Here is a 22275-nt window from a genome sequence, read left to right as displayed (position 1 = left end):
CTTTACCTTGTGTTCATTGTTGTTTGTCCCTATTTCCACAGTTTCACACACCTCCTTTAAAAGGGTTATTGCAGGGATCATTGTAGAGACCTGCAGAATAGAGATGGAGAGCTGGGGCTGTTCAGCCTGGAGAAGAGAAGCTGAGAGGGGATCTCATCAATGTTTATAAATATCTCCAGGGTGGATGTCAAGAGGATGGACCAGACTCTTCAGTGGTGCCCAACGAGAGGATGAGGGGCAACGGGCACAGACTGAAGCACAGGAGGGTCCATCTGAATATGAGGAGAAACTTCTTTCCTTTGAGGTGCCAGAGCCTGGCCCAGGCTGCCCAGAGAGGTTGTGGAGTCTCCTCTGGAGACATTCAAACCCACCTGGACACATTCCTGTGTGATCTGCTCTGGTGAACCTGCTTTAGCAGGTGGGTTGGACTGGAAGATCTCCAGAGGGCCCTTCCAACCCCAACCATTCTGTGGTTTATGTGACTATCACTTGCAGAACATCAGTTGAATGACTCTCATCTCATTCAGCTCAACTGGAAACTCCCCCAGAGTTGGGCTGTGACCCATCACCACCCCACAGGACTGAAAATTCTGGGGTTATCTCGATGCCAGGGGACCCCAGCCCCACCAACATCTTGGTCTCACCCACAGCAAGACCCCAAGGCACATCAGGGATTGGATTCCCTGTGTAGGGAGGGAAACAAAGCTCAGAGCACCAATTACACCAGGTGTACCTTCTGAAAACCAAAAGGAATTAAGGTTTCTTTGGGACTGAGTAAGCCTGGAGGCAAAATACACACCTGTGGTGAAAAATAGGGTGTACAATTAGCTGTCACCTGTCTGTCTTGAAGAATTCATCCCCACACACCATTTTTCTGCATCCTGCCCTGTCCTGCCTGCCGAAACAACATGCTTTGTAGTCTGAGGTGTAGGAAGTCTGAGGTTTATGGAGTCTGAGGTGTAGGAAATCTGGGGTGCAGGCAGGGTCTGGCCCCACTGCACCAGGCAGGTAAAAGGGGGCTGCTTTGGGGGTCTGGCACCTTAATTAGGGATGCAAGTGCAGAGGGAGGTCAGGAATCTAAATAGTTCCTCCATTCCCTCCTAGAATCATAGAATAGTTTGGGTTGGAAGGGACCTTCAAAGCTCATCCTGTGCCACCCCTACCATAAGCAGGGACATCTTCACCAGCTCAGGTTGCTCAGAGCCCCATCCAGCCTGGCCTGGGATATCTCCAGGGATGGGGCATTCACCATCTCTCTGGCCAACCTGGACCAGGGTTTCACCACCCTCAGCGTAAAAATGTCTGGCCTGAATCTCCCCTCCCTTAGTTTAAAACCATCACTCCTTGTCCTATCACAAGGGGCCCTGCTAAAAGGTCTGTTCCCATCTTTCTCATCGGCCCCTTTTAAACACTAAAAGGCTGCAATAAGGTTTCCCCAGAGCTTCTCTTCTCCAGGCTCCTTTTCTGGGTCAGAGAACCTTCCTCCAGCCCGTAGCAACATGGGGCATATGGGATGTGGCGCTCTCTCCTCAGTTCCATACTGGAGTGGAGCATCTCCCGTGTGAGGAAAGGCTGAGGGAGCTGGGGCTCCAGAGCTGGAGAACAGGAGACTGAGGGGTGACCTCATTAATGTTTACAAATATATAAAGAGTGAGTGTCAGGAGGATGGAGCCAGGCTCTTCTCAGTGACAACCAATGATAGGAAAAGGGGTAATGGGTTCAAACCGGAACACAGGAGGTTCCATTTAAATCTGAGAAGAAACTTCTTCACGGTGAGCGTGACAGAGACTGAAATAGGGTGCCCAGGGAGGTTGTGGAGTCTCCTCTGCAGACATTCCAACCCGCCTGGACACCTTCCTGTGTAACCTCATCTGGGTGTTCCTGCTCCATGGGGGGATTGCACTGGACGAGCTTTCGAGGTCCCTTCCAGTTCCTGAGATTCTGTGATTCTGTGTTATTCTCTGATTCTGTGTTATTCTGTTATTCTGTGTGATCCTGTGCCTGTGAATCTGTCACTCTGTGGTGCGCACTGGGCGGGAGACGGGGGAGGAAAGACGGTGCCGTGCTCTCCTCCCACCGCCAGGGGGCGGTACAACAGCGGTGCTGCCGCAGCGCCCTCGGCGCCCATTGGCTGTGCGGGTCGTGCCCGGGGTGTGGGGGCCGCAGTGCGCAGGCGCGGCCGCCGTGCGGGGCGGTCCTTCCCGGCTGCCTCAGCGCCGGCTCATGGCGGCGGTGCCGTTACGGGTGAGTGGCGGGCGGAGGGCTGCCAGCGGCCGCACCTGCCCGGGAGGGCCGCCCTGGGCTCTGTGGGGGTGTGGGGAGGTAGGGTGGAGCGGGAGGCGGGTGGTTGTTCGCCCTTAGCGGCCTTGGCCCTGCGGCTGCTCGCCTTGGAGGGCCCGAGGCCTGTGTGGAGATGGGGGGGAGGGGAGTCAGGGCCCCTCGGCCCTTGCCGTGCAGCCTGGCTGCGTCCCAGGCCTCGGCCCCTCTGTCCGCATGGGAGAGGGAAATAATAGCCTGGTATTCTGTTGATGTGGTTATACCCTCCCCGCTTTCCTGCTTTGTGTCTCCACCGGCTGTACTAAAACCTCTCCCTAAGGCGTTGAGGCCTTTTTAGCAGGGCCTGTTGCAATAGGTCAAGGGGTGATGGTTTGAAACTAAAACACGGGAGATTCAGGCTGGACACGAGGAAAAAAACTTTGACCCTGAGGGTGGTGAAACACTGGCCCAGGTTGCCCAGAGAGGTGGTGGATGAACCATCCCTGGAGACATCCCAGGCCAGGCTGGATGGGGCTCTGAGCAACCTGAGCTGGTGAAGATGTCCCTGCTCATGGCAGGGGTGACGCTGGGTGAGCTTGGAAGGTCCCTTCCAACCCAAACTATTCTATGATTCTATGCCTGAAGTTTTTCATGGTGGCAGCACTGTCTCGGTATCTGTAGGCATAGCATAAAGTACCCCAGGTGTTTCATATGTGCCCTAGAACAGCTTTTGTCCTACTCTGTAACGTTTACTTCCCTGTGGCAGATGGTAATTCTTGTAGTGCCCTGTCCTCATCCTGGTCCCATAGGCATTATAACATTCTTCTATATGTTTCACTCTCTATGCCCAGATGTTTAATAATCTCCAATGGATGCAACTTCTTCCATTTTTGTGCAGTGAACTCGCTTTTTCTGAGCTGTGGTTGTTCATATTGCTTTTCATATTCCACTGCAAGATTAAATTATTGGGTTTTAAAAATTTTTTTCTGAGCTCACAACTTTTTGGAGTTCTAATATAGTTGTTGTCTGCTGTATCTGAGACTTTTCCCACAAGCTTAAAATGCATATAAGTTGTATTTATAGCAATAGCCATCTCTTATACACCAGGCAGGTTCCCTCAAATATAACTATATGTGAGATATGTGGTATCAGGATCTTGCTGATGAGTCTTTAAGCATTCACTTGAGACTGTTAATAAGTCATGTTTGATTCTGTAATAAATGAAGAAGTTAAAGTTTTTGGGTGGAGACAGTGTAATCCAGGCCTGTTGGAGACTAAATAATGAACATACAGATTGTTCTACAGGTGACAGAGCTCTCATTGCTTTCAAATTTTCTCTTGTTCTGTTCATGCTAGAGACAATATCAAAGCGATACATTTAATATCCTGTTATTGATGATGTTACTTAGATAGTTTTTTATATATGTGTGTGTGTGTATGTTGTATGTATGTGCATATTTAAGTTCTCTGTACTTCAGAGACCTTTAAATGTTGTGGAAATAGTTAAATATTAATAGTCTGGCAGGTATATTTAGTAAAAGAAAGATGTTCCCTTACAGTGATGCAAAAAATAGTGAAATTTAAGAAGGTGATTGGAATGTTGATATATTTGTGCATGTAGTTTTTAAGGTCAGCAGAGACGATAATTCCTTGGTGTTTGATTTGGAAGTCTTGAGGCTTGTGTGATACTTATTGTTGAATTTATTTGTGAACCTCAAGGTACCAGTGTGAACTACAACTTCTTAAAAGCCTCAAATGATTGATATCTAATGCTACAAATGTAATTTCGGGAAGTTCTCAATGCCTGTTAATGCTTGAACAGTTCGTTACATTTCAGTTACTTTTAAACAGCCATGTGTATCTGCTACTAACAAGAAAAATGTTATTATTTTGAATTCTCTTTGACTTTGGAAAATAAAGGTATGGAATAAAGACATGAAAACTAGTAGCAAATAAGCCCTGGATATAGGTTTGTTATCATCTGGATTTTTTTCTTTTGTCTTTTAGTTTTAAATTGAAGAGAAAATGTCACTTTACGATGACTTGGGAGTTGAGACCAGCGATTCTAAAACAGAAGGCTGGTCCAAAAATTTCAAACTACTACAGTCACAGTTGCAGGTGAAGAAAGCAGCTCTCACACAAGCAAAGGTATGGTCCCTTTGTGGTTTTGCTTTCTATTGTTCAAACTTCTTTTGTCTTCAGAGCACTGAGGAAGGTTTATGACCTTAGAATACTCATTTGGGGTAATTTTTGAGTTTTAGTGAGGAGCCCAGTAAAACTGATGGTGGAAAAAGGCAAGATGCATGATTTTTGAAGTCTGTTAGAGGGAGTCTTGTAAAATTAAAACTGAATTAAGAAGTGATGTATGTACTGCAAGATTCAAATCTTTTAACTAGGTCTAATTTTTAAGATGAAATTTTGGTATTTTTTTAAGTAAGTAAGGGTCATACTGTGATTGATAGTCAGCAGTACTTGACTGCTGGTCATTCTTGGCATTTTGCGTTGGTTTTTATTTTTATGTTTGCATCATTTTGTACTTGCTGTTTAAAAGGCTTTCAGCCCTAAAGTGCAAATTGTCATACATAAGAAGTTTTTGCAGCAAGTATTTCCAGGGTACATGGAAGAGAAAAGGAGAGCAAACCAATTCACACAGAATCACAGAATATCAGGGATTGGAAGGGACCTCGAAAGATCATCCAGTCCAATCCCCCTGCCGGAGCAGGAACACCCAGATGAGGTTACACAGGAAGGTGTCCAGGCAGGTCTTGAATGCCTCCAGAGTAGGAGACTCCACAGTCTCCCTGGGCAGCCTGGTCTAGTGTCTGTCACCCTCACTGAGAAGAAGTTTCTTCTTGAGTTTAAACTGTGACAGAGCCAGTTTCTCTTTCTATTGCCACAGTATTTGGCCCTTTTTCTTTAAGCAGTGTTGATATTTTTGTTCAGGCAGGACACCTGTGCTTTTTGTGGTGTGTAGGTTCTGGAGTGATATTACTTAATTAAAAAAGAAGTAATAGCGTAGAAACTGAATACTTGAGTAGGCACAGCATTTTTTTCACTGGAACTAGTCCTGATTTATGCTGCTAAAGTTGAGGGCAGGATTTAGTTGATAATTGGAACAACCTGCGTGAATTTAATCTAAATGCCTACTATATTAGATATATTATTTTTCTATGGAACTATACGCAGTATATGCTTAGATTAATAGAAAAATAGAATAGGATTAGAAAATTCAGAGATCAAAATAGATTAATACATTTTATCAGGTTATAAAATGTGAAGACTGGTAGATCTCCAGAATAAGTCTAACCTTCTTAAAAAAAGGGGTTTCGCTTCAGCCTCATTTGAAGATGTCATATGAATTTTTTGTGTTTTTCTGGTCCTAGTCCAAAGTAAGGACCATTCACCTCCTATTGTATGTCCTAGTGCATGCACAAGAAAAGTCTCATCTCACTTGCTTAAAAATAAGAAGGTATGCACTGGTTCCACTGAAGCATCTTTGAAATATTGAGTCAGGTCTCTATTTGCATAGCAGCTCTTTAGTCATAGTTGGCAAGCACCTCTCTCAGAACTGAGCGGCTTTTGCCGCCACTAAAATATGACATCAACTTAGTTATCCACATCAAGGTTCTTTAGAAATGTTGAGAATTACTGTATGTTGATAAACTGAAGAGAAATGATATATTGAGCTTTGAGACATTGGTTTGAGACAGTGGTTTTCATCCTTAAAAGAAAAAAATGAGATACCAGCTGCAAGTAAGTATGTAAAGGAAGCTAGTTTTTAGATAATTGTTTTGTCCTTTTCTTAGACATTTTGTGTGTTGGTGGTTTTACAGAGTCAGAGAACCAAACAAACAACAGTCCTTGCTCCGGTGATTGACCTGAAACGAGGTAGTTCTTCTGATGAGAGACAGATTGTGGACACACCACCTCATGTGGCATCTGGGTTAAAGGTAAGACCAAGGCAGCTAAAAAGTCTGGCTGTTAATAAATGTTTTGGAGTTGGAATTCTTTGACTGCAGTCTGTATTTTTATTTTTTCATCATCTTTCCTAGTGGTGAAAGAAGTGATCATTTTCTGAAATTGTTCCTATGCTAAGAGGCTCTTTCATTAATGAACGTTTCTACTTTAGACAGACTTCCATGTGATACAACATGGAATTAACTAAGATTAATGTGCAGTTAAAATAAAACAATGTTCCCAGCATATTTCTTCTGAACACTTTCAAAGTACTTTGCAAGACAGCGATTTGGTCACATAAATAATGAATGTAATTGCACCAGTGTTGGAACTTGACCTATATAACAATCAACTTCAAAATAAAAGAAAAGCCAGCTCACCTTTTAAAATGGATCTATTTGTGGTAAGGAATCAAAAGAAACTTTCTCCCTGAAACTTTTTCAGTGGTGATGGTTCTGAAATAGTTCTTTCAGATGAGAGAAGAACAGTATCTGCGCCTCCGTTGGTATTACATTAATAGCAGATGATGAAAAAGACTGAAGAGATTGTGTGGGAGGATCCTTTGCAGATGGTTGCAACACGAAGATACCATAATACTTCTAATAATGAATTAATGGGTTTTGAAAGTTCTCGTCCATGTTGCTTTGTTTCTGATAGGGGGAGTGGGTGGGAATGATTCTTTATTCATGGAAAAGTTTGAGATAGTGGGAGACTGGGTGAAATGTTAGTTTTAATAAAACAAAGATTTTTCTCTAGTACCAGTGGGATTAGAATATTATCTGTTATTATAGAAGTCAGGAATTGAGTTTTGTGTCATTGGAAGTGTTAAACCCTTGGTGTCCAACTGGCTGTTTTCAGATCTCAGCTGAAAAAAAATCCTTTTTCTTTTTTAAGGATCCTGTACCTAGCGGTTTTTCTGCGGGAGATGTGTTGATTCCTTTGGCGGATGAATACGATCCCATGTTCCCAAATGACTACGAAAAAGTGGTAAAACGTCAAAGAGAAGAACGACAGAGGCAGCGTGAGCTGGAGAGGCAAAAGGAGATTGAAGAAAGAGAAAAGTAAGGCTTTTGTTGAAATTCATGACATATTGACAATTAGATAAAGTATAGAAAAATCAATTTGTTTAGTTTTATCCCTGTAAACAGTTTCAGGGAGATTCTTAAAAGTTTTGTGAAGAATACTGTGTGCTTGTAGAAACAAGCACAATGTTTTCATTAATAGTTTTAGTGCTCTCACTGGAGTTGTCTAACAGTGCAAAAATTGTAAGATCTATAATGTTTACAGCCTCTTTGACTGAAAGGTGTGTCAAGTTTTTCTACATTTACTTTATTTTGGTAGTAGCTGCAGAATTTGCTATTCCATGCGTTGTCAGACCTGCAGACCTTGCAGGTATTTTAGAGCATTTGTTGTCAGGATAACATGACTACAGAAGTATCTTTCAACATTCAATGATAAACACCCCTTTCTGTATTTAAATACTCCAAACTGATACATGAATGCGTGTCAGTTTTAAAGAAGTAGGTGTTGTAGCCTTTGAGAGGCATAGTTGGCATTTTCTTCTTTAATATTTTGCATTCAGTTTGAGTTACTTAATCGTGTATTTATGACCCCTTTGTCTGTGGACAACAGAAAATACTACTTGATTATTTTAATGCTCTTTCCCTGGAATAAGAAATCTCTCTGATCATATTAAAGAAGTTGAATGCAGATTCCGTGTCCTATTGAAATAGGTGGTAAAACATCTGCCAGCCAGGCACTGAGATTATATTTGCTTATTTTAAGGGAAATTAATAAGCCAGTTTGATCACATAATTTGTGATAACTTGGCTGTTTGAACAGAGAGCATACATTCCTTTTAAATTCACAGTGTAGAGATTCAGAAATTTTTTTCTGATTCTATAGCAACACTGATTTTAGCATCCTGTAGCACAATTTTGATGGTTGTGCTGGGAATCAGATGTGATTTATGCCCCAAGCTGTGCTCTTTAACTTTTTTGGGAAAAAAAATACTTTTACTGTTTTCTAAAGTGTTAAAATTAGTGATGTCATGATCACAATAAATAACGAATCACAAAAAAAGTATTGAAGCATTTCTCACTAATGTTGAAAGTTTTACTGGACTTGCCTAAATCTTATTTTAATTACCAAGCTAGCTTCTCAATAATCTGATGTTGAAGTGTGATGATTTTATTTTAATAGACCGAGTAAATGATATTACTCTGAATAGGGAATTTTAAAAGGGTTCTGTTCAAAGCAGTGTGATTAATTAATGCCTTACCTTGCTATCCGTTCCATTGTAGTCATTCAGTCACTGTTGTTAGTTTGGACAGGATTTATTCAGATGTTGCCTTATTTCCATGTATTCTTCCTGACTGACTTGCAAGTGGCAAATGATCTTGTTTGAGATCTATCTTATATTGTACAGAAAGTACTCCGTGAGGATAAAAGCAAAGAAAAAGTAAAGGTGTTTACTTACACCTTCATGGAAAAATTATAAAATGCCACTCGAAGTGTAGCAGCATAATTCACACTGCAAAGGTGTATCACAAATTAAAGCAAAGAGTTAACTCTGATGGTTTCTTATCCTAACTCACTGTGTCTCCTAGAAGGCGTAAAGACAGACATGAAGCCAGTGGGTTTTCAAGGAGACCTGATCCAGATTCTGACGAAGATGAAGATTATGAAAGGGAGAGACGAAAAAGAAGTAAGGGAGCTGTTTGGCTTTTCATGGGGAAAGAGGAGGAAGAGGGTGGGGGGACAATTCACAATCCTGTTCCTGTTTCACAGATTCTGTATTTCTCTGTTCTCAGCTGAGAAGCATGCTGGTATTTCTGAGCCTTTAGAGTAAACCTAGCATTTCATTACACCATAATGCAGAAAAGTGTTCTTTCCATGGAGACAGATGGCAGCTAAATTTTTTGTGGAAAGACCTCTTTTTATGTTATTTTGTACATACTTGTTTTAAGTTTCTGCATGGTGCAGGTTCCAGGGGTGAGATGTGAGATAAAATTAGGCTACGAGGATCACTGTTGGGTTTTCACTATTAAAACTTACTGTTCCTGCATTTGTCATTTGAATGCCCTTAGAACTAGTTAGAAGATGTGGATCTGGGTGGTGAGACATGTCTTTACATAAATTTATTCTCTTTCAGCAACAAAGTTACAGTAAATAATTTCTGATCAGGACATTTCAAATGTTTGCTCTGCTTTGGAAGTTTGGGACTACATTAGAATATTGCTCATTAAAATATGGATTAAAATATTCTTTCTACGCTACTGTTTTGAAAATGTAGTTGAACATAGTATCTTTTTCACTTGGTTTGAGTAGTTTTAAAACTGAAGATTTGTTTCACTATAGTCTTTAAATTTGAAATCCTGTGAAATATGTTTGTGATAGAGACAATATGTATAAATTGCAGTTTGATATTTTTCCCTTGGTGTGCTTTTTGTTCATTTCTAGTTCACCACTGTTGAAAATTCTCAGACTGCTCTCTTGCTGCTGTTCTGTTGATAGAGATATATGTTAAGAATTGGTTGTTAAGAACCCAGCAGCTGCGTTAATACTCAATGAAGCTATTTCAAGCAGCAGACCCTAATCATACGAGTGAATTATCTCCCATTTTTCCCATAGGTATGGGGGGCGCTGCTATTGCACCACCTACTTCTCTTGTTGAGAAGGACAAGGAACGTAAGTACACCCAAATCCCATTCTCTAAAACAGAGCGCTATTTATTTCTCTCTCAATCCTCTAATCAGTTAACGTGTCCTGTCACTCTTCCCATATGGTTCTTTCTGGCAGAAGAACCTGTGCTAGTTCTTTGACGGGAAGCTGTGGGGAACTTCTGATATTATTGTCCTGTTGTAACGATTCTTTCTGTATTGCTTGAGAAGTGGCCGAGCAAGCTGGTCTGTTATAATCATGTTCAGTCACTCATTTCTGATGTGAAAGAAGAAACGTTGCAGATTGGTTTCTCTGGGTAGGCTAGAAACCCACACATCACGGAGAAGGAGTTTTTCTATTACCCTTTGCTATAGGAGGTATCTTATTAATATCTTTTCTGAAGGGATTGTGCGCTACAAACTGAATTTTGTCAGTGTTTGAGGGGTACAATATTTGCTAAAGAGGTGTGAGGTGCGCACTAGGGTTTCCCTCGGTGAAGTTGGCTTGAAGTTGTCCACTAGGTGGCAAAATCTTCCTGTAAGAACAAAACTGTTCAATTTATTTATGTCTAACTGTCTTAAACATTAAAGATAATATAATAAACAGTATGTTGTGTACGTTTTTAAAAAAATAAAAAGGAAAAATAATCTTTTGCACACAAACTTTCCTTTGGGAGTCATGATTTTATTTATGAGAAGATTCAGATAAAAAAAAAATGAAGCTCGGTGGAGTAAGTGAATGATATAATAGTGAAAGCATTTGAAGTGTGTAAACATTAAAAACAGAAAGAGATTGTTTTGAGTAAATAATTAAGAGCAATTGAGCAGTGTCAAGGAAAAGTAAATATCGGCTGGAAATGGTAGAAATATCCTGAGGGGGAGAGCTTTCAAAATGTGACATGAACTCACAAGGAAACCTTTGTATGACTTGTTACTTGGTGCTCAAAGCTGGGGCTGGAAAAACCTGAGAAAACATTGCTGGAGCAGAAGCCCCGTAGTCCAGACCATCTGCCGCTTAAATGAGGATTCTATTTTCCTCATGTGACATCCTCAGACTTCATTTTATTTGCTAAGATACAAGCACTAGTTCTCAAGAAAATGATGTAAAATGAAGTCAGAGTCCATAAATACATTCAAAAGTTGTCTTCAGTGTTCTGTAGGCTTTTTTGTGTGTTTTGCCGCTTGACAGTGGAAGGTAGCTCAGTAGTCTGATCAGTACTGTATATACTTACACATACGTATGTTTGTCTCCTGGGAAAGCTTTCAGTTCAGAAATTGTCAGTGAGATCTCTTAAGATTTTATGCTTTGCTTTGAATTGCATTCATTCTTTTTAAGAGACTGATTTCTCTTTTGTGTAAGTGTACAGTGTAGTTTTCTTTACAGCCCTCAGGCACCAAGCTGTGTGCATTGATCCATTTTTGTCATAATTTAGTTCCTGACGAACGGGACTTGCTTGTCTTCTGTCTGGATAAACTCATTGTAGTGTAGGTGGCCTCTTAATGTTTCTTTTCTCCATTTGATAAGAGGTTAAAAAATGCATTATAGACCTATGGGTATAAACTCATCGTATATCCTATAAGAACAATCCAGAATAACAACTCAAATCTTGTTTCTGAGAGAGGGACAGATGAGGGGATGTTAAAGCAGCATGTGCAGAGGAACATTTTTCTGATTTGCATTTATGTGGAAGACTTTTCTTTAGTAGTTTGTTAGTATTAAAGCAGAAAAAACTACAACTTGCATATGAAGAGCTGTCTGTAAATGTGTTAGATTGAAGGCATAATATTCTAGTGTTCATAACAAGTAGGTAGTTCATGCAAAGTATTTGATTGAAAAAGCAAATGTCTCTGTTTTCTTCAGCTGTAGCATCATTTCCATATGAAGAGGAATCAAGACCTCGGGCACCATCTTCCAAAGCAGCTATTCCTCCTCCTGTGTATGATGAGCCAGAAAGACCTCGTTCCCCTACAGGACCAAGCAACTCTTTCCTTGCTAACATGGGGTAAATGTTTGAATTTATGCACATTTAGTGGAAAAAGGTGGTGGAAACCAAAAGTTAAAATAGTTTGTCAATAGAGAACACAACCCATTGCATGTATGTAGTTAGTCTGAGTGCATGCTGTCAGGAGACAGAAAAATCAGTGGATTGACGCCATTGAGAGATTCATTTGAGGTGGTTGCATTCAAGGCTGTGCTTTTAAGCAAGTTCTGAAGCCACGTTCCAGTGTGAAGTGTTGGTGGCTTTTACAAGCCAAGCTAGTGTGTATACAGGAAAATACGGATGGAACCTTAGTTCCTTTGGTTTTCTTTGTCTTAAATTTTCTAGGTACTAGTGGTCAAATAATATCAGTTCTGCTTTATTTGTTCAAAAATTCAAAGCATACTCGCATGAGTGTAGCAGACACGGCTGCAAATCTGTCCATTTACTTTTCTGCCTTGGATTAGCATTGTGTGCCATTCTTGTGTTACTACTGAGGCAACAAAATGAAGTCAAATTTATAATTAGCGACCTCATTTGAGACGTTTAGTGGTTAGGTATGGTCCTTATCAGTCGCAGTGGGTGTTGTGGAAATGCAGCCTCGGTGTACTCAAAACTATATCCAGGAGGAAAACAGACATAAAAATGTGGGGTTTTACATTATTACAGTTCATTTATGTTTTGGAGACAATTTTTCATGCTTTTTTTTTTTAATAGAAATGCCTTTTTTTTCTTTTTTACATTGTCAAGAAAAAGGATGACCAGACTCAGTACTGTTGGATCAGTTTATGTGTTGTTCCCTTGTCTAGTTAGCAGTACCCTGGGGCCTTCAGTTCACTGGAGGAAGTGCTAAAAATATGACTTGACCTGCCTTACATTGACCAGCACAATTGGCTACTGTTTATTCTGTGATTTAGTGTTTTAACTTTTCAATGTTATGTAGCCAGAATTTTGGCCTTTTTTAATTTGTCTTTGTGTGTTTCATATAGTATGCTTAGAAAATAGTCTTGTAGTCACTGATCCTGCATTTTCTATGTAATTTTACATGCCTCTTGGTAAAATAGCGGTCACTGAACGTAGAATATTTACTGCGGTGTAAACTATTATACCATGGCATGTCTTTTGTGTCTTGGCCTATTGAACTATAGTTTCCAAAGAAATACCAGCACGTTTCTATCTATTAGTTTAGTGGGAATTTTAAAACCTGTCAGTGGAGGTGCTTTTTGTAAGGTACTTACTTTAAAATAGTTTAGGGATTGTATTGCCTCAGTACATTTTTGAAAATTCAGACAGATGAGATGCTTAAATAAATACTGAGGATATCCAGATTTGTTACAGGAAGGGGAAGCAAAGCCATTTACTCCAGAGCTTACGCCAACTTTGAACTAGTAGATAGTGGGAAGTAGATCATCCCACATCTGCCTTTTCTCTCAAGCTCTTGATACCAGCCACTGGCAAAGATAAGAAACTGGACTAAATAGACGCTTTATCTAATCTGGTTTGTGATTTACTGTCAGCAGCCTGATCTGGTTGAAGATGTTCCTGCCCATGGCAGAGGGGTTGGACTAGATGATCTCGAAAGGTCCCTTCCAACCCAAACCGTTCCATAGAGTGTATGATGCTGACTTGCACTGCAAATAGAAGTTGGGTTTTATTTGGAAAAGTGTGAACAATTTTATTTAGCCAACTTCTCTGGCAGCTTTTCTGTCTGTAATTCAGGGTAACACTTTTCATGTTCACAGGGTGCTGTGAAATTGCTGGGTTGTCAAGTCGTGTAGAAACATGTTTTCAGTCTCTGCGTAATGAGATTTTAGGAGGCAGAGTAAATGAGCACTCGGGAGAAATGCAATGTTAATGTTTTGTCTAAGAAACCTTTACTGATGCTTTTTGTCTTTGCAGAGGGACAGTAGCTCATAAAATCATGCAGAAGTATGGTTTCAGAGAGGGCCAGGGGCTGGGGAAGCATGAACAGGGGCTGAGCACAGCACTGTCTGTAGAGAAAACAAGCAAGAGGGGTGGCAAGATCATTGTTGGCGAGTCTACAGAGAAAGGTAATTTTGTCCTATACCAATAAGTTTGTGAAAAATCTTCAGGGAAAAATTATATTTTGGGCTCAGTGGAAGCTCCTGGATTTTTTGTTTGCCATCTATCCTTGCAGAAAATACTAGTTAGATTTGGAAGAATGACTCATGGTCCTTCTCGTGGAAATTGATCTTTTTTTTAATCTTTTTTTGAAGCGGTCCTCAATTATTTTAACGCATCCTCCCCTTCCCCATCAGTTGTCCTCCTTTAGTGTTTGGAAGCCTCTTCAAAGGGTGATCCTGCTCTGCTCCTGATGACTTTCTCTCTATCACATGCTTTAGATATTGCCCTCATTTCCCTGCTGTTGTCTGACGTAGAGACAACATCTCAGCTTACTAGAAACGCACCTCTGCCTGAGCACAGGTGTTGAAAGTCAGATCTCATTTTTAGTTCTTAGGGGATCCAATACAATTCTGAATTTATGAGTTATTTCCCTCAGTATGTTGTCAGTGTTATAGTTTAATTCACGTTCTGTAGCAGTGGTTTTTCTGCTTATTGTCCTTCCAAATAGCTACAAGTTCTGAATAACTATTCCTCAGCAATATGAAACTACATTTTGTGTCTTTTAATCCATTGTTTGATAATAGTAAGATTCTGATAAAAGCCCCTGTATAAGGTTTAAATCAGCTTTAATCTTATGTTATTCCGTGATTCACTGTTCTGTCTTCATACCAGAAACAGGCAAGAAAGCGGATTCTAACCCCTTGACTGAGATACTGAAATGCCCAACTAAAGTGGTCTTACTAAGGGTAAGTTGGGAGTAAGGGAACATGTCTTGATATTTGCAGTGTACATGACCGGTTGAAATGCTTAAACCCCTGTTCCTGTTGCAGTGACTCTGTAGTTTGAACAGTTCTGGCCTGTGCCTATACGGTGCTTAGTGTTTTGGAGAAAATATGTGTCTTCCTGGGATAAAAATTGTGACTTTAAATCAGCACTGCCTTAGATCCCACAGTTACCTTGTCTTAGTACTGGTGAACTGGCTCCTCCTGTGGATATTGACTAGTAAAGAGAAGTTTAAAGTATTCATGGTCACAGTTGTGTGCACCTGGCATTTGCCTAAATAATCATCTATATAGACTGCACCCAGTGAGTTGGGTTTATTCTTTTAACTTTCAGAACATGGTAGGTGCTGGGGAGGTGGACGAAGATCTAGAAGTTGAAACTAAGGAGGAGTGCGAAAAATACGGCAAAGTTGGGAAATGTGTCATCTTTGAGGTAAGAGAAAGTCTGTCTCTGTTTTTGGCCACTCTGAAAGCAAACTGGGCACTTGTCCCTCACAACTGGCTTGTTACTGCTGTAGAGAAGGGGCATAGATTAGGAGATCTCACAGGGTGCTTTGCTGTGTTGTGATTCTGTATTTTCCGTATCTGTAAGATACAAACACTTAATGCCAGAAACTGGGCAAAAATCTCTGAGTATTGTGCTTTTGGAACCTTTCCATTGTGTTCTCTTTACTACTTTTGTGAAGAATAGCAATATAAAACAGTATTTTTGCTGCTGTTCTAATTCCTTCTGGGTTTTTTTGTTTCTTTTCAGATTCCTGGTGCCCCTGATGATGAAGCTGTGAGAATATTTTTAGAGTTTGAACGGGTTGAATCTGCCATCAAAGGTAGGATACTAAATTGTGTCCTGTGAACCTCAGAGTTAACTTCTGTAAAGGGATTAAACAGTCTCACTGATTAGACTGTTTAGCTAAAGAAATGTTTATTTTATTGAATTGCTGCTTGCTGACCTGTTCTTGGTTTCCATTCCAGCTGTTGTGGATCTAAATGGAAGATACTTTGGAGGCCGAGTGGTGAAGGCTTGTTTCTACAACCTGGACAAGTTCAGAGTGCTGGATCTGGCAGAGCAAGTTTGATTTTAAAAACCTAGCCCTAGGTGTCACTGTTTTGGCAATCATGTTTTCAGCGGTAGGCTGGGAATAAAGAAAAAGTAGCTTTCCTAGCAAACTGGAAACAAGCCTCATTGAATGGATTTTTCGCATTCGTTGTGACTTACGTTTTTTGTAATATAAAGCCCTTTGAAAGTAAGATTCACGTCTGTGTGGTTTTGAATTGCACAATTCTGCTTATTGCTCTGGGGATCCTGTTTTTTTGAGCTTTCAGATGGTTTCGTTCTTTTGAAAACCCACTGCCGAGGAGATGCTTTGCCTGTATTCCTGCTTTCCTTGTCCTGGTGCTTCATCATGGAGTCCCTGTGCTGCATCCACAATAAGTGGGAAGCTTTGGAAGAGGACTGTGTGTTATCATGCTTTTCTTCCTTGATGACGTATCTCAGAATTAAAGCTGTTCTCTCCCAAGTCCTCCATCTGCACACCAGAGCGATTTGGGGTCCTTGGACAGCTGGCAGCTAATTTGTTCTCTCCTGACTCCAGGACAATATGCCAGAATGGAGACTAAAGTAACAAGGAATGAGTCTGTCTTCCCACATCCAAAGAAAATACACGTTTAACCCAGGGAAATAGAAGGAGGAAGGAATTTAAAGCACTGAGCCCTTTGAATCAGAATGAGTGGACTTAGCGGGAGCTCTGTGCTGTCAGGAAGTGTTTGCTAGAAATATCCAGGGTTATCTGGTCACAGGTCATGATTGAAATGCTGTAGGTAGAACTGAGGGAAACTCATTCTTGTATCTGGCCTGCTATCAGATTTTCACTTCCTCTAACCTTACATATAGGTAACTAACTTCTTGTTTAATTGGTTCAAACTTGGCATTTGTGCTATCTATATAAATTTCTGTATTTGAGGTCAAATAACATTTGAATTAGGCTTTTTTTTTGTGGTGTGCCAGACGAAGTTTTCGAAGTAGGAGGCAATGGAAGAAAACTCTCAAATGAAAATCTGATGAGTTGACAAACTGAGCTACTAAACACTACAACTCTTTTTATCTGATGTAAAACAATACATAGCACTCTGCTCCTGATTTCATGTCTGCTTTTATTTGGAAGCGGTATGTGACAAGACTTGCCAAGAGGTGGCTGTGCAATGATGGCAGTTGTTCCATTGCACCTGGAATTGTGCAGATATTAAAATGGAAGTGAGCTCTGAGGGCATTTTAGCTGTTTCAAAGCTGATGCTGGATGTCTTTTTTTCCTGTTATATAGACATGTTAGGGGGAAGGGGGTCGACACTGTAAATATCTCCAGTTATTGCCCTTTTATTAAGTTTTGGCCGCAGATCTATATGACAAACCCTTGGTCTTGTGTTTCGCTTATTTTGTTCGCTCGTGTTCCACCCACCTCTGTACAAACATTTGCTTGTAAAACAAGAAAACCATTTTTAAAAAAACCCCTTGTATTTTACCTACTGTGTGTTGGCTTTTTTACTGTCCTCTTGCACAAGGCCTTCCCACAGAGTCAGTCACTTCCACACCACATGTGCTGCTGTTGGCAATAGTTATAATTCACCTTTAGAAAACCTCACTGAAGCAGAGGTAAAAAACCAGCCTGACTAACACTAAAACCACAAGACTTGGGGCAATAACAGAATCCAAATTCTGTTCTTGGCTCTGCTGTTAGTTTTCTGTTTAACTTTGAGCAACGCTTTAAGGCCTTTTGCTACTTTGTAGTAAAACAAAGAAATTAGCTTAATGTGAATTAGCATAGAATTGCTTGTAAGAGTCAAATAATTTGAGTGGCATGCTGTAGAAAGTAACTGATAACAGATTCACTATGATCTGAACTTAGCTGGAAATATGACTTGACTTTAAGCAGCGTTGTTTATTTATGGCTATTTCAGCAAATACTGCTGTGTAAGCATTTCCTAAGGTATATAGACTCTTTTCTCTGTCTTATAGCTGCCTTTTCTGCTGTTATCTCTGTAATACCAGCTTCTGAACTTCCAGTTTAATGAGTTGGAAGTCTTCCATTTGCTGAGAATCGCTTCACTGGCAAGTTTTGAACCATTTAGTTCTGAAAATCCATATTGTGGTTGAAGACTTCTGGATAAAGTTTACCCCTGGAAATGTACGGGTGAGGACTTGTTCATTTAGTGCTTTGTGTAAGAGATTCATTCTGTAAATAAAGTATTTTTCTGTACCATGGAGTCACCCAGACAACATAACTCCTTCTAAAGCCTTAGCAGACCTATGTTGCTTTAATTTCCTCTCTTTGTGGGTACTCACTTTGTGGGTGCTGTACAAATACAGGATGTTGGAGCCTGATTTGTAGCAGTCATCCTCTATGTGCTGCCACGGTAAATGCAAACGCACAGGTGTGGAAACCTGGAGAGTGTCAGACATGCTGACTGATGTTTTTAATCAAACCTTACTTATCACAGATAATGTCCTTGGTAGGAAGCAGTTTTTTTGCAAATGCACATTCTTCCACTGAGCTCGCCTTGATGTGTCAGCTCAGACTTTCTCAGGTATGGCTGTATCTTTCGTGTCTTTAAAAATTTGGTTCTGAATTTACTTCTCCTTACCTCAGCTGGAAACTTATCACTGATTTATTTCTATTACTAGTAGATTCTCAAATTACTTATTATTTAACACCTCCAGCTCTTCCTGCTTACACATTCATTCTTTTTCCTTCCTCTGTGATTCAGCAGCAGCTTCTCAAAAGGTTCAGCAGCACTTAATTTGCAGTTCTTTGTTGCAGCTACGAAGTTTTACTTATTTGTATGATTGAAATTACGCACCCATGTTTTTCTGTAAGGTATGTCCTTTTAACTATTGTCTGAGGCAATAATATTTTTGTTTCTCTTTGTGTGGTGCCTTAAAAAATTGTGATTTTACAGAAAATTAAGAGAATGGTGGCCTGTTAAAATGTTTGCCTTAGTCCAGCGTTTGGTATTTTTCAGGCCTGATTTCCTAAAGTGAAGCTTTAATTCCTTGTTTTAAGTACCCGTGTATATACTCTGATTCTCCAAGGTGCTGAATAACTGAATCTCCTCTCAGGCTAAGTATGAACTATTCGTTACTTCTGGGAATCTAGATTAGGTGCCTACTTAAGAGAGATTTGGCTGTGTCCTGAAACCCAGAGGGACGTGTCGGTCCAGAGCTGAACGAGGTGTCATCCCCAGTGCCTGATCAACCCTAAAGTCTTAAGAACAGGGATTTACATAGCAGCATAACCGCTGCCTTGTTATCTTCCTAATTTGTAGCACTGGCTGCTATTTTAACAGTCGGGACACCTTGGCTTGATGCTTCTATAGTTGTTACAACCCCAAGGTTTTGCTCCTGAGTGGTACCAGCTATTTCAGAGCCCATCGTTCTGTACATAGGTTATGATTGTGTTTTTTTTAATGTGCACTGTTCTGTGATTAACCTGTGTTGAATTTCAGTTGTCACTTTATCACTTGCCCACTCAGTGTCAGACTAAAGAAATCCGATGAGATGGAGCTTGTAGGGAACATTTTTAACGTTATGATTGTCAAAAATCTAAGCTTGCTGTGCCAGTATTATATGAAAGGTGAGAGTTGTTGCTTCAAAGAACTTTCTGTCTGAACAGCCATAGAAAGAAGGAAGGAGGCAGGGGTGAAAAATGTCTTGCCCAAGGTTGTGCAAAAGGTTGTAAGAGAGTTGGGATTACACCCAATTGCCCTATATTTCCAAGAACGCAACCAAAAGCCACATTCCTCATTGAGTTGCTTTTTGTTTCAACAGCAGAAAATGGTAAGTGTGCTTAGCCCTGAACATTGGACTCTGAAGTGAATTCAGCTGAGGAAAGGAGATGTAATCTGTGAGTTGCACCTTTGGAGGTGCTTACCTGAAATCAAGCTCCTGTGGTAGGTTTGTCAGAGTATGTTTGGCGTATTTTACCCTTCTGTGGAGGAGAATATGTGCATTGTGACCCCACGTAGTTTAGGGGCCTATAAAAAAAAAGGGGACAGACTTTTTAGTAGGGTCTCTTGCAATAGGACAAGGGGTGGTGGCTTTGTAAACAAAAGGAGGGAAGATTCAGGCCAGACAATGAGGAAGAAACTTTTTACAGTGAGGGTGGTGAGAGCCTGGCCCAGGTTGGCCAGAGAGGTGGTAGATGAACCATCCCTGGAGACATCCCAGGCCAGGCTGGATGGGGCTCTGAGCAACCTGAGCTGGTGAAGATGTCCCTGCTCATGGCAGGGGTGGCACTGGATGAGCTTTGAAGGTCCTTTCCAACCCAAACTATTCTGTGATTGACTCCTTAGGAGAATCCATGCCTTCGGGTGATGAGGCAATTCTCCTTACCAGAAGAACAGGGATTGATTGCATTATTGGTGTGGTCTCTGTTAATTTGCCATCAGATGAGTAGTAAGAGTATAAAGCTTCTCGGCAGCTGGAGGGTTTATTTACTGCTTTGTAAACTCATGTGTTTTTGCAGGTGCTGTTTGGATTTCTGAACCTTATTTTGCATTTCTAGGAGACCCTTCAAGAGAGACAGGCACCGTGGTGGCTTGGTGCACCAGCACTTCTAGATCCACTCGCTGGCCAAACTCCAGCTACTTCTTGGTGGCAGTCAGCTGAGCTGGGGCTTCACCCCTGTGCCAGAGCAAAGAACTGAGCTTTATGTGAAATTCTGATCTGCCAGCCAGCAGATTTGGCTTTCTGCTGCGTAGAGCTGTGGAAGAGCTTTTCGTAGATGGTGAGAATAGCGCCTGGGCTTGGGAGGTTTTTTGGTGTGTCCTGTGGGTGAGACTTCTAATAAAGGACATCCCTCTTGCCCTGTGATGCTGAAGGTTTTATTCTAACTGCACAGCAGTTAAAGAGCAGCACAAGAGCCTGTATGTTCCAATCTGTCTGGTTGATGTGAAACTTCATTATTTTTTTCATGCCCTCTCTGCCCTCTCGTTTGAAACCCCTCGTGGACTTTCAGAAGTGTGAAGGCTTTGAGGTCAGTGCCAGACCAAACCCATTGACAGGGAGGCATTGATGGGCAGTATATTTCTCCAGAGGATGTTGGAGATGCCAAGACAGCAGAAATATGGCATGGTCTTTGTATCTACTCTGCAAATAGAAGCTTCTGCTGTCCAAGACTCTAGCACTGGTTTCTCTTGAATCCTGTACACCAGATCCAGACATTTTTAGGAGAGCTTATCTTAAAAATGGATATTCTGTGTTGATTTGTATTGTGGGACCAACCACAGGCAAACCTGGTGCTGTGTGACCATGGTAGAACAAAGCAAATTGTGCAGAACGTTGCTCACACCCTACCACTGACTTCTGGTTATGGCTGTAGAAGGGACTTTTGTGATGTCCAGCTAGTCAGGTAGCTCCTTGTCAGGATACTTGACTGTGTTTAATATATAAACCTCATCTCTGTCCTCCTTTGGTCCAAAACTACATTTCAAGCAGGTGTTTTTCACCTGCAGTGTGGTTTAGTAGATGAATACACCTGCTTTCCCTTTTTCTGAAGGTGGCCTTGTGGATTTTTTCTATAGAAACAACTGAGCTAAGGAGGGAGTAGTGCTGGTACTTGGAATAACATGTGAGAGATGTTTGTGGGTATTCTGAAGTGTTGGTTGATTGAATAACTGGCCTGTGTGTGAGAGGAGATGTATCCCGTTGGAAGTCTCATCTGTGCCTGTTAAGCATTTGCAGAGTGAGCTTGAAAACGAACCTTTTCCTCAAAGGGCTGCAGTGACATTTTTGCAGCATAGAGGATGATATATATTTTTGCATCTTTGAAAAATCCTGAGTTGCTTATAACATCAGCCAGCTCTAGTGCTTACAGGCCTTAACCCCTGGGCAACTCTAGACATAATCATAGATGTTCATGTCTTGTGTCAGGAGTAACAAATGAGTAGCTGCTCCTTTTTCCTCCTTGCTGAAGGATCTGTGAACTCTGAAACTTTCTTTGACTATTTAGGATGGTAATATCACCTTTCTCTTTCTGCAGGCCAATGTGTTAGATGTGCTGTTTGCCTTGAATGTCCAGGGTGATTTTACCTGCTGTTTACTGCAAAAAATCTTGTGTCATTCAAGATGCCACCCAGCAAGTTAGTGGTGAGGAAGAGAAGATGGAGTACAGTCTGCAGGACTTCTAACTGCTGAAAAAAAGGTAGGCAACCCTAAAATCTTCCACTTTTTTATTCCTCAGGATAGAGAAACATGATGGAGTCCCTGTCCATGTGCCTGTGTTTGATGCCTTAACTTGAATTATGCAGTAGCTGACAGTAAATGCAAATGTGATCCCGTAGTGAGCTGTGCTCTTCAGTGATCTTGCTGTCTGTGTCAGATGGGGCTGGTCATTGCTTTTGGTTTTCTGCGCACAGAAGCAACGCCACAGCTTTCCCAGTCAGTAAGCAAAGTCCTCCTTTGCTTAGACATTGAGGTGGAAAAGCATCAACAGAAGATCAGAGAGGTGAAAGCCAAGGGAAACATTGCAATTAATTGGAGAAGGGATAGCGTGCACACTTCTG

The 22275-nt window shown here is 41.1% G+C and overlaps 1 protein-coding gene across 2 annotated transcripts; it reads left to right on the top strand.

Annotated features, from left to right (window-relative positions):
• Positions 1-2115: 2115 nt before the first annotated feature.
• RBM17 (RNA binding motif protein 17) lies at positions 2116-17972 on the top strand. Of its 2 annotated transcripts, none has more exons than XM_065049304.1 (12): positions 2116-2244; positions 4264-4404; positions 6090-6206; positions 7108-7274; positions 8826-8920; positions 9847-9903; positions 11737-11878; positions 13754-13905; positions 14612-14685; positions 15056-15154; positions 15476-15548; positions 15694-17972. In XM_065049304.1, exons 2-12 carry the CDS (start codon positions 4282-4284, stop codon positions 15795-15797), a joined length of 1203 nt encoding a protein of 400 aa, XP_064905376.1. In that variant the 5' UTR covers positions 2116-2244; positions 4264-4281; the 3' UTR covers positions 15798-17972. The 2 variants fall into 2 exon arrangements, with proteins under 2 accessions (XP_064905376.1, XP_064905375.1); XM_065049303.1 differs by having other exon boundaries at positions 8823-8920.
• The last annotated feature ends 4303 nt before the right edge of the window (positions 17973-22275 follow it).

This window comes from Columba livia, chromosome 1 (genome assembly GCF_036013475.1).
Source record: "Columba livia isolate bColLiv1 breed racing homer chromosome 1, bColLiv1.pat.W.v2, whole genome shotgun sequence".
Lineage (NCBI taxonomy): Eukaryota > Metazoa > Chordata > Aves > Columbiformes > Columbidae > Columba > Columba livia.
The sequence above is the reverse complement of the archived record's forward strand: the minus strand, read 5'-3'. Positions and strand labels throughout refer to the sequence as shown.

Excerpts from the sequence above, each read along its gene's own strand:
- RBM17 (XM_065049303.1), top strand. The coding sequence starts at position 4,282 with ATGTCACTTTACGATGACTTGGGAGTTGAGACCAGCGATTCTAAAACA. Across the intron at positions 4,405-6,089 it reads CAGCTCTCACACAAGCAAAG|AGTCAGAGAACCAAACAAAC; the intron begins GTATGGTCCCTT and ends GTGGTTTTACAG. Across the intron at positions 7,275-8,822 it reads GAGATTGAAGAAAGAGAAAA|AAGGCGTAAAGACAGACATG; the intron begins GTAAGGCTTTTG and ends TGTGTCTCCTAG.